This window comes from Pseudopipra pipra, chromosome 19 (genome assembly GCF_036250125.1).
Source record: "Pseudopipra pipra isolate bDixPip1 chromosome 19, bDixPip1.hap1, whole genome shotgun sequence".
Classification (NCBI taxonomy): domain Eukaryota; kingdom Metazoa; phylum Chordata; class Aves; order Passeriformes; family Pipridae; genus Pseudopipra; species Pseudopipra pipra.
This window is the reverse complement of record NC_087567.1, coordinates 1,422,406-1,434,941: the sequence shown is the minus strand read 5'-3', so window position 1 is coordinate 1,434,941 and position 12,536 is coordinate 1,422,406. Positions and strand designations below refer to the sequence as shown.

The 12,536-nt window shown below is 48.6% G+C and overlaps 1 protein-coding gene across 2 annotated transcripts in view; it reads left to right on the top strand.

The window, feature by feature from the left end:
* SHISA6 (shisa family member 6) overlaps positions 1-12,536 on the top strand; it is a 261,122-nt gene that overhangs the window by 241,806 nt on the left and 6,780 nt on the right. For both annotated transcript variants that reach the window (XM_064675625.1, XM_064675626.1), the window contains one exon: positions 4,348-4,500. In XM_064675625.1, coding sequence (XP_064531695.1) covers positions 4,348-4,500 — 153 coding nt within the window. The remainder of the gene's footprint in view (positions 1-4,347; positions 4,501-12,536) is intronic.

The following is a 12,536-nucleotide window of genomic DNA, read 5'->3' as shown; positions in this document are numbered from 1 at the left end:
TAATCCCAGAAGCCACAGTTCATTTTCCAGGGGTCATCTCCAGTTGCCAAGAACACAGATCTGGACTGGAACAAGTGGGAATGCTGGGAACACAGCAGTGCACAACCTCAGCTGCCTGGCAGGGAATGGGAGACCTTTTTATTTACTCCCTGATAATTGATTATGTCCTGCATCCTCCATAGGAGCCAACAAACAGCACAAACAAAGAGGAGAGAGAGCAGAGAAAAGCATGGCTCAAATATATTGCAGGAGTTAAAACTGCTAAGAAACTTGGGCTGAACTGGTCCCAGAATATAAATTGCACAAGATATTTCTCCTTAGTGGAGTCCCTCAGTTCTCTGATCTCCCCCTCAAACTACATTATGCAAAAGACATCTGAAATTAGCTTTGGTCATTTCAGTTTATCACTTGTGTTGCTGAATGATGGGCAGTGGATTTCAAGGTGACTTCTCATGTGCCAGAATCATTACAGCCTGTTCCTGACTGACTGGATAGAACAGGCAGAGAGAAGATGAACTGATTCTTCACCAGCCCATCAGATAAATGTGTGGCACTTAATTTCACACACCTCATGCAAGCAGTCAATTAATGCTCCTGCTCTGGCACTGAGCACAAATTCCATACATAGGACTGGGCTTATTGCAGCATGTCCAAACCTCCATGAAAATGGAGATCAGATACAGGTTCTGCCTGAGAAATCTGCAAAGAGATGTTACCCCAGGGTCCTTGCCACACAAGCACAAAGAGGAGTAGGGACATAGTTTTGATGCTGATACAGTCTCTGTTTACTGGATAATATCTAATCAATTGTTTCCAGCCCCCTGATGAATATGATGCACTCCCTAATCCTGCAGTCAGTCTATTAGACATGGATTGAAGTCTTCAGCAGGGAAATAATATTCCCAGAGCGATGACACTCCAGCTCTGTGCTCACTTGGGGCTATGTTCTTTTTGCCAGACAATCACCCTGTTCTAGGAGTGCAGAGATGTACATAAGCAACAGGAACACAAGAGTTTATTAAGATGGTTATTGCATTGCCAGGAGGAAATTTTCTCTATTGCTAAATTCTGTAAGAAAGTGCCTTGAAATTTCTTAGAACTGGGAAAAAATGATGCTGTGGCAGAGAACTGGGCTCTTCCTTTGACTGAGCACAGAGGGCAACATGCAGTGGCTTCCAGAAACATGTGAAGTCCCTGTTCTTGACAGAGCAGCTTTCTTCCTCACCATGTTGTGCTGGTAGCATTGGGAAAACCACAGGATAGAGGATCCCACAAGATGGAAGATTCCACAGGATGGGGGATCCCATGCTGGTGCCAGACTGGTGCTGGAGAGCAGAGGAAGCTCTTCCTCCCCTCACAGTCACACCTTGGGCATAGCTGGGAAAGAAATCACTGCTGGGATTTGTTCTGCAGGAAGCTCTATTGGGAGGAAGCTCATGGAGCAGCAGAGTCTAGGGAATCAGTGTGCCAGGGACAGGAAAGAGCAAGAGTTGTGTTTGGTGCCATGGTGGTTGTAATTCCAGAGTCAATACACGGGTGACACAAACACAAGCCAAAGCACTCATTTGGCAAGCAGCCCCCAGATGTAACGAACAGCACAGGACATGGGGCTGTCTCTCCTTTATGAAGACTATCAACAAATTAAGCCATTTCTAGTGAGCCAATCTCACGGCATTCTTGTTATTGCCTTGCTAAGAGCTGAAATCAATACAGGCTGTGGTCTGTGATGAGTGAAAGGACCTCAAAATCAGTATTTCCCTTGTCTGTAGAAAGCAGAGCAAGTGTTCCTGCTTCTGTTGCAGTTTCCTTGCTCCTGCTGTTGTCGCCTTTACCAAAAGGAAAGGGATCACCTTGGATTAGTCAATCACTGTGGTTTAACCTCAGCTGGCAAATAAACCCCACGTAGCCACTTCACTGCCCCACCTGTGGGCTGGGGGAGAATATCAGAAGGTTAAATGTGAGAAAACTCCTGGGTTGAGATGAAGACAATTTAATAGTCTACAACAGTCTTTAACAGTTCCACCTTCCTGGGCAGGGGCAGAGGAGGGGCAGGGACTGAGCTCTGCTCTGGGGGGACCAGGGACAGCAGCCAGGGAAGGGCTGGAGCTGTGTCAGGGCAGGCTCAGGTTGGATCTCAGGCAAAGGTTCTTCCCCCAGAGGCTGGTTGGGCACTGCCCAGGCTCCCCAGGGCAGTGGGCACAGCCCCAAGGCTGCCAGAGCTCCAGGAGGGTTTGGCTGATCCTCTGGGGCACAGGGGGTGACTCTTGGGGATGGGCCTGTGCAGGGCTGAGGGTTGGACTCGATGATCCTTGTGGGTCCCTTCCAGCTCAGCACGTTCTGAGATCCTGTGTCTCTGTGACATCAGACCTCTGGTAGGTCCTACCTCACTCCTTTCAGCCCTTTGTGGGTGTCTGAGATGCCCTGGAATGACCCAAATGGTTCAGGTGGCTCTGAATTGAGCACTGGGTATGTAACTCTGTGAGAGCTCTGTGAGAGGAGGGCTCTGCCCACGCTGCCTTTGGGAGATCATGGTCAGGGTTGTGCTGGAAGACAAGACTGAATCAGCCTTGTGTGCAACGTGAAGGGTGGGTGACAGGAGGTTTAAAACATCCTGGGGAAGTCACAGTGGGAGAAAAGTTGTGAAGGCAGCACTGGATCCCCACAGACAGACACACAGGGAGCTGCTGGGCTCATTGCTAGGCAGCAGAGAGCACCAAGGACACAGTGAAATGAGAACATCAGAGAGGAGGAAAATGTTCTGCTGTCCAACAAAGAGGGCTCCACACAGGAGGAAGGCAGCAGGGGAGGGGGTGGCCTGACTCCTGCAAGTATTTTTTGAAGTAAACAATTTAACCTCTAACCCAGATCTAGAAAAATATCTGTGAAATACCTGCACTGTATTTGGGTGGATTTTGTCTTGAATTTTTCTGGGAGATGGGAGAAGTTGGCAAATGAATGGACACTGCACAAAGCCAACACATTTGCTGAGGTGAAATTCCCCTGCTCCTCTGTTATTTTGGTCAGAATCTGTGCTTTGGTCTCAACCAGCCCACGCTTCAGAGGAGCCCAGAGGGGCCTGGAGGCTGGTAAGGGCATGTTGAGCACACATTGCATTGCTCTTCATGGGCACATTTTAGGGCTGTAAGGCAGGAACTTGTAAACCCAAGGCTTGGACATCCTGCTGCTCCCCAGCTGCTGCAGAGGGTTTAGCCTTCTGATTTCATTGTCAGGCCATATTTGAAGTGGCCACTGGTTTGGCCTTTTGACACAGCTAATGCAACCCCATCACTGGTATGAGCTCCCACAGAGCCCACTGCAGTCTGTTCTAGCTTTGCTTCCAATAATTGAAGTTCTTGCTTTGTTAAACACTTTCACATCTGCCTATTTTACTATCTGAACACCTGGGAGTTATAAATGCAGTTCAACAGGTCCCTGTCCCTTGGCTGAGCTGATGAAAGCTCATTTTCCAGCCTGCAGCAAAGGAACAAGGGCTCAAAACCTTGCAGATAGTCTGGACTTGAATTTTAGCATCCAGGCTCAGTGCTAATCTTTATTGCCAGTGCCCTCAGCTTTAGATCCTGACAGAGGGCACTGAGACACTGGCTGGGGACTCCCTCAGTGACCAACAAAATGAACATCAGTAGAGGGGCACCTTCCACTCCTCAGGTGTGGGGCACTCTCACGCACCCTCCAACCCTCAGAGGCAGCACTTTCCTGCCTCAGGGACCTCTCAAACACCTTGCCTGGCCATCTGACTGCACTCAGATGTGCTCCCTTAGTCCCACTTCACACTCCCTGAGTGCAGGGGAAGCAAGAACATCCCAGATCCCACCAGAACCTCTGGGGCCATGGACCAGTGTTTCCCAGGAGCCTCCAGGCTTACGGCATTAACCAGAGGTCTGGCACCATGAGAAAGCAATTAGATTATCAGCCCCAGTTAAAGTGACCCCATAGGCTTGTTTCTGTGTCTCTGGGGGTGGGCAGAGCACAGTTTGTGGGGGTGAAGGTGGGTGATGCTGCCTGAGCTGGTTCAGGCTGCACTGGGGTCAGTCCACAGCCCCCCTTGGTGAGTGGGTGACTGACAGCCCAGACCCCCCTCCCCCCGAGCTCCAGGTGCTCTGGAGGCAGCAGTTTGCTTCTCTCCATAATCACTGTGGACAAGGAAATATCTCCACAGGATCCATTTCTCTGCTCTGCCGGTGCCAGGTTGAATTGTGTCCAGGATCCTGTCACTGGGGCTGGCTCTGGTACAGCTTCCCTGCCTGCTGGAGTCTGGGAATGACTTGCTTCTCTCCTCTCAGTTTGGTGCACACCATAGACCTGCCTTTCTCTGTTGTTTTTTTGCAGACAAGCCACGAATGAACAACATCCTCACTTCTGCCACCGAACCCTACGACCTCTCCTTCTCCAGGTCCTTCCAGAACCTCTCTCACCTCCCACCATCCTATGAATCTGCTGTCAAGACGAACCCGAGTAAATATTCTTCTCTGAAGAGACTAAGTAGGTGTCAGCTCATTTCATTTCCTTTGTATCTCTTTGTTTTGAGCCTCACTGGGCTCAGTGTTCAGCCAATAACCTCCTCCCTCTGCTCTGCTCTCCCGGGTTGGCATCTCCAGTAATGATTCCTTTGGCTGTCACTTCCCATCAAGGATGAGGAGAGGCAAAGAGTCATTTCATTACTGAGAGAGTACATGTGGTTATTTGCTTACTGACCTCCTTGCTGTGCTGCCTCCCACTCCTCCACCTCAGTCTGCTCCTGATGGAGTCCGCTGAGAATCCTTTTGTTCTCTGCTGGAATCCAGGAGAGCTGAGGGGACTCAGAGCTCACCTTGGCACCCCAGGGCAGGTCTCTCCATCCACAGGAGTAGCTGGAACCAGATAACAATAGAAAGCTGCTGAGATTTTTGGGAGCATCTGTGTCAGCAGGTGACATCCCTGGGCAGTGCTGTGATCCCTGTGTTCCATGGGGTGTGTGCCCGGAGCTGGTCATGGCCTGTGCCCTGCACTGATCCAGTGGTTTGGAATTCCAGCACATTTCTCTATTCACACAGGTCAGGATCTCTCCTGTCTTGCTCTTTCATGCCCTGTTCTGCCAACAGTCCTGTAATGCTGCAGTTCATCACCTCAGTGATGACAAACTTCAGCTTCAGTGGGATTATAAAACAAGGGATTTTTGTGCAGGCAAATGCTCTGTCCAGACTCACCCTGGGTCTGCAGTTGGATGTTTCCATGAGCAGTTTCTGGATGCAGCCATGTATTTCCAGTGCCTAATTTAGAGAAATAACTTAGGTGTTTATACTTGCAATACCTTCACTGAGAGAAGGTGAGGATGAGGAGCAGATCTAACTTCCTTAGTCTGAATAAAACTTGCATTCCCAATTTAGCCAGTTAAGTGAGACACACACAATTAAGTGGCAGGGAAGCCCTTGGATTTTCCATAAGATATATCTGTGGAATATTTTTCAGAAGAGACAAAGGAAATGTAGCACAAAAAACCCTCAGTCCACTCTTTGACACTTCAACATGGGACTAGATACCTGTTTAATATTAAGTCAAACGCATTTGATGTGCTTAAAAGTAAACATGTGCTTAACTGTGTTGGAGAACAGAGCTCAGGTATTTGGAGATTGGAACCTGCCACCTCCATCATTCAGTTTGCCATGTGCCATGTTTCCCTGGAAACATTTGGATCTCACACTCTCAACCAAAAGAATTTCCCCCCCACTGTATCCCACTGATGAACAGTCCATGTTCATGGGTGTAATATCTGATATTGGAAACCCCTTGAAATTGTGGCACTGTAATATTACTGCTTCAAAATATCCCCATTTTGAGGTGAGAATTTATTTTCATTTCTCAGCTGAAATAAAAATTTCCCAACACACGAAATATATCCCCTGGAGACACAGGAACTGGTTGCCCAGAGAAGTTGTGGCTGCCCCATCCCTGGAAGTGTCCAAGGCCAGGCTGGACAGGGCTTGGAGCAACCTGGGCTAGTAGAAAGTGTCTCTGCCCATGGCAGGGGGTGGAACTGGATGAGCTTTAAGGTCCCTTGTAACCCAAACCATTCTGGAATTTTACAATATCATTCTATGGTTTCACAAACATTTGTCTAAAATGACAAAAGTTGTGTTAAGCTGCCAAGATTGAATGTTCTCAACAGTGTACTGAGCAGTCAGTGCTCCTCTCCTGAGCTTTTCCTGACTCTCTGGGCCATTCCTGTCCCTGTTACTGTTCACTGGATCCCTGAGAGTCAACATGAATCCAAGAACTTCAGAGTTTGTCTTTGGCCATTGCCTTGAGTGGGGTTCAGTGAACCCCTTAAATATTCAGCACCATCAACCCTAGAAGTGGAAACGCCAACTATTCCCCCTCCAGGGCAGGTGTGGACAGAGCTCAGGGATCTTTGCAAGGCACCAACGCATCCTCTTGCAGAGCACCTGGTAAATGCCAAACCAAGTGCTTGGCACTGTGTTTTTGAGTAACTAAATAGGCAGTTTGGACTCTGAAAGTGCCAAGCACTCCCAGCTCCCACTGGGATTGAATACATTCAGCACCTCCAGAATCACTGAATCACTTTCTTACAGCTGCTCTACTCCAGAGCCAAAGGAAAACAGGCACAGAGCTCCCAGAACTTCCCTTGGAAAATACCAGCAATATAATTTTCTTATTCCATGTGAAGGAGCTAAAGGTAACACAAAGAATGTAATATTTAAATGCTGGAGTTTGAAAATTATTTATTAGGAGTTCATTGTTCATATTTAAAATTACTTCTTTCCAATGAACTCCCTGTTAGGGTTAAAAAAATAATAAAAAAAAAGTTAATGAAGAGCTCCTTAACAAATAAAATATTTCTGTTTAAGTAAAATAAAAGGCATTAGATACTTTTTAAATCTATGTTTCAGCTGTTGGTCTGCATTTCTTTGGGTTTGCCAGGCAGGTAAATGTTACTTATTTTCCTCCAGTTAGCAGAGACAGGTAGTGAAAGACAATTTCTGCCCAAGAATATTGAATAATCAATTAAGAAAAAAAAAATTTAGTATCTCTTTGCCAGAGATAAGGACAGAGCTCAGCAATGGCACAGTCAGTTCCACCTCAGCCACCTTGGCCACAGAGCCATCAGGGATCCTGTGTCTGTTCAGTGCTGGGATCAGGGAAGGACAGTCCCCTGTGACCCCTCGAAGGGTCCCAGTGTCTCTGACACCAGAGCTGCTCTCAGGGGCTGCCCAGCTCTTTGCTGGATAATAACCCCAGTTTACGATGCCCAGGGGGGCCAACCCTGTCCTGGGGCATCAGGGAGGGGATTGTCCTGCTCTGCTCTGCCCTGGGGCGGCCTCACCTCAACATTGGGGCAGTTTGGGGGGACACAATGGAAGGGAGAGATTGAGCCATTAGAGAGTGTCCAAAGGAGGGAAGGAGGATGGGGAAGGGTCTTGATTTGAAGGACACTGAGGGCACTTGTTGTGTTCAGCTGGAGCAGAGGAGACTGAGGGGAGACCTCAGTGCAGTTCCACCTTCCTGGGCAGGGGCAGAGGAGGGGCAGGGACTGAGCTCTGCTCTGGGGGGACCAGGGACAGCAGCCAGGGAAGGGCTGGAGCTGTGTCAGGGCAGGCTCAGGTTGGATCTCAGGCAAAGGTTCTTCCCCCAGAGGCTGGTTGGGCACTGCCCAGGCTCCCCAGGGCAGTGGGCACAGCCCCAAGGCTGCCAGAGCTCCAGGAGGGTTTGGCTGATCCTCTGGGGCACAGGGGGTGACTCTTGGGGATGGGCCTGTGCAGGGCTGAGGGTTGGACTCGATGATCCTTGTGGGCCCAGCACATTCTGGACTCTGGGCTCCCTGCTGTGTCCCTGGGCAGTGGCACTGCACTGAGGAGGGAGCTTCCACCTCTGGGCACTCACCTCTCCTGCCACTGCACTGAGAAAGCAGCACCGTGGCTTCTCCTCCTTCCAAAGCAAAGGCTTGAAGGTGCCCCAGACCTTTTAGGAGCAGTAGGAACAGGTTGCTGACTGCATGGAAGCCACTCAGAACCAAGTCCCATGGGAGCTTTCTGCTTCCAGGGCTCTTTACTTCCCCAGCTCTTCCTTCAGGGCACAGACAACAGGAAACCCCACCCGGTGTTTGCTCCCAGAGGGAGGAAGGTCTCTGAGGGGCTGGGTGCCCCCTCCATGGGAAGACCTTCTCCAGCCCTGCCCTGGCAGCCCTGCAAGGTGGGAAAAGCAGTGGTGGGTGGGTGTGGGAACCCCTGGCTGAGCAAGAGCTGCCCTATTAATTCCATCCTGCCCAGAGCTCCAGGGAATTGCTCTTTCCAGCTAAGTGAGAAAGGTCAGTCAGGAAGGAAGGTGATATTTTCAGGCATATTAAACCACTTGGTTTTGGCTAAAGAATCTTCACAAGTGACTAGGCAGCTTCAAAATGTTAAGGCCAATTAGAACAGGAGGTACAAGCCAGAAGAGAGAATATGTTGGAGCTGCAGAGAAAGAAAAACAGAGGAACTACCTTTAAGAAAAGTAAAGGAATTACTCTAATGGCCTCACACACACACATACACACGTGCACCTACTTTCACCACGTTAACTACAACCACAGGAAGCAAAAATCCCCTTGGCTTTTCCTTATTCTCTTCCCAGATCACCAAAAATGTTCCTTGTTTCTCTAATTCCAGTGTCAGAGGAGCTGTGCTCTGCCTTAGACATGTTGAAGCGTAATCTGTGAGTAAGAGCACTTAGAGAGCACTTATTTGGGGATTTCCCCACAAATGGGAGGAAAAAAAAACCAAAAAGCAGTCTAAGGGAAAATCAGTTTATCCTAAAATCAAGGCAGTTGAAGCACTCAAATATTCCTGAAATTTGGTGAGATCAGCCCTGGTCAATGTTCCTGAAACTGCCAAAGGAGGATAGAAAGGGCAGGAAAAAACCCAACTAAAACCAATGAAAAAAGCCCAGAAAGTGTGCAGAAAACATGATTTCCAGTTCCAAATGTTTGAAAAACACAAGTGATGACCCAGAACAATGGGATTGACTTAAAAAAAAAGAGAAATTTTTGTCAATCAATACACCAGTGATTTCTTTTTGTCTGCTCACAATTTCTGGCCTTTTGGAATCCACTTTTTTTAATTTTTAAGCACATCCTTGATGGAGAAACATATGGGATTGTGCAGAGTCTCCATCTCCTTGATGGAGAAACATACTGTTAGTTTTATTTTGTCTGAAACTACAGCTGTCTGTTCTCGTACCAATGACAAGATAAGGAGCAGTGGTATGAGAGCCTCAGTGTCCCAGTATAATGAGGATGAGATGGATCAGGCTGGAAGGTGGCCCTGCCCGTGGTAGGGGGTGGAATGAGCTGATCTTTAAGGTCCCTTCCAATCCAAACCATTCTGTGATTCTGTGATTTCTGTTCCCGGGGAGAATTTGGTTTTAGCCAACTATGAAACCAAACGTCCCCAGTTCCCGCCCCAATCCACTGGAGCCTCCAGTCTCCAGAGCCTGGGGCTGTGTTTGGTTCCTGGCTGTCCCTGGGTGCACAAACACTGTGGTTACAGAGCTGTGCTGAGCTTGTCTCTTGTCTCTTGGCACGTGTGTGCTGCAGAACCTTGGCCTCCTGTCAGGCTCTGTTCTCCACCACTGGCTCACACTGACATCACCTTTCAGAGGCAACAGCCTGGTAAAAGTCTGTCTGGTGCCTGCCTAAACCAGCTTGTTGTTCATGAGAAACTGCTGTTTCAGCTTTGATTCCTTTGAGGTGGAGATGTGAAGCGTGTCTACACCAGGAAACCTTCCCAGAGTAGCTGTGCCAACATCCACACGTGTCCCCCAGCATCGTGGGGGGCACAGCCTGTGTGAGCTTAGAATAACCTTTGAAATGAAATCAGCTCCCTAAAAGGTTTAACCATGGCCAGCAAATGGCTGTACGGAGTTGTACATGGGATGGGAGAGGGGAAAAAAGGATATTTTTAATGCTACTAATGGGAAAAAAAATTTTAAGGTGTAGAAATGCTGGGGGTTTAATCTAAATTAGCAAGGAACAACTTCAAACCACTTTTCATCAGCTGATTCACCTCACTAAAGCAGCCTCAGACACTGCAAACCTCACATAAGCTGGTTTAGCTCCTGCTGGCAATTACCACAGCCAGGTATGGGCATCCAAGCACATCTCCATTTGGGATGTTCTCTGCTTTAATTACATCTATTTAGAGCCACTTGGGCAAATCCAGTGGAACTCCTCTCATCCAGAGCAGAGGCCAAGTGCCAGAGTTGTAATTGCTTCATTTCTATTCTGCAGCCAGCCCCAAGCACCAGTACCAAGCCTGTGCACACAAAGTGGGGCATTTCTATAGAAATAAACTATGGAATAAAAATGCCTACACTTACTGTGGCCATATGGAATTTCCCCAGTCCTTCTCAGGTTTCTTAAGGGTGATTTTAAAGACACAAGTGTTTGAGACCAGGGGAGCTGCTGTCTGATATTTCCATGAGATATTCTTCCAAGAAGTTTTTGATTGCAAAAAACAAAGACTCATTCCTCCAACATGTGCTCTGGAGAGCAAATCCCAGCAGCAGGAAGTGTGCCAGAGCAGGAGGGCTGTGGGTGACCTCAGCCTTGGCGGTGTGTGGGCTGCAGAGAAGAGGTTGGCAGCAGTGATGGTGCCAACAGGCCCTTGCACGTGTTCTCAGCTTGTAAATTTGTGTGCTGAGATGGGAACCAACCACCCTGCTCACAGATCTTCTGGACTGTGCAAGGGCCCATGAGGAGCAGGGTCCAGGGAACAGTGAAGAGAACGTCTGGGAGAGGAGATGAGTGTCACACATAAGTGACATCATCCAGCACAGGGTGCTGACAGCTCTCCAGGGCTGGAGAAGACATTCAGGCACCATTGGGTAACTGTGGTCTTCTCTGTGGGGACCAGTGACACGACCTGAGGGAGTACTCTGAAGTTGTGTCAGGGCAGGCTCAGGTTGGATCTCAGCCAAAGGTTCTTCCCCCAGAGGCTGGTTGGGCACTGCCCAGGCTCCCCAGGGCAGTGGGCACAGCCCCAAGGCTGCCAGAGCTCCAGGAGGGTTTGGCTGATCCTCTGGGGCACATGGGGTGACTCTTGAGGATGGGCCTGTGCAGGGCCAGGAGTTGGACTCCATGATCCTTGTGGGTTCCTTCACTCAGCAGATTCTGTGATTTTTGTGAGCAAACTCTGGGATGGTGTCAGCACCCCCTGTGCCACCTGAGCTCTGCCTCATGGGACACCAGCCAACTGTCTTCAACTCTCAGCCAACGTGGTGCATCAAACCAACAGATTTATGGCTATTTCAGAGGAGAGAGGAAATTTCCACCCATATTTCACTTCTAGGCCTGTTGGATGCCTACAGAAAGTGGGACCACCTCCCTTACCCAATTCTGGATTGCCCAGACTGTCCTGCAGCAGAGCTTTGCTCTTTTTGTCACTCAAACAACGTTCAGAATCTCCATGCACGTGAAATTCTCCTCTTCTACCATCTGATACTTTCCCATCTCACATCACCTACTACAGAATGAAATATTGAGCTGAGAAAATCAATGGTGTCCCTCTTTATTATCATTATCATATATCTTTTTCATACTTGTCTTATAAGCAAAAGACTTTCCAAAGGAATTTCATGTCAGGTCCCAGGAGCTGGCCAAGGACATGTAGGACAGGATGTCTTTGCCAATCAACACTTAGCTCAAGTTGGTAGGGAAAGGGCACACTGGGTCGTGTGGGTGTGTGTTCCCAGCTCTGTGATCTCCATCCCAAGATGCTCCTATGAGGTTACTTCTCAAGAAGATTGTTTCCTCTGGAAGGTGGAGAAACTTGCTGTACCTGTCCATGTGGTACCCCTTCCTACACATCAGTGAGGGTTGTGTTGTCTTCTCCAAGGAGAGGAGGGCTGCCTGCCAGGTGTCTGGGGTGGGACTCACTCAAGGTCTTCTGGAGCCAGAAAGGATGGAGGTGCTTCTGGACACACCAAGGAAACATCTCAGACAAAGAAATGAGGAAGGAGGCTCGTAGAGGTGATCAGTGTTGAACATTAAACATTCTCCATCCCCTGACAGAGGCCAATGTTGTGCTCTTCTCCTTGTGACAGAGACCATTCTGGTGAGGGACTGATGTCCTGTGCTTTCATCTCTGCAGCCACAGGCACAGAGGGAAGTTCTCCCTCCCCTCAAGTACCTCTCACCTCCTGACCTTAATGACATTTCCTTACAGGCTGCACTGGGCTTGAAGCCCAAGAACTGCTAAGCCTCCTTCCAGGTAAGTAATCCCAGTTTACAGCATATGAACATCAAAGGGGTTAACCAGGAAGTTTTTGTGTTTCTGTTGTTTAAAAAAGAAAAGTCTGAAACAGTTGTGGAATTGCTTCTTTTAATTAAATGTTGGTTGAATCAGGTCATTCCAGCTGTAGGATTTAAGTGATCTAACATGGTACAGCTGCCAACACTGAGTCAGGTCTAACATGGTACAGGAGCCAACACTGAGTCTCTAGTGTTTCTCTGAAAGCCAAAGAGAGGAGGGTGAGTGTGTGGAGGG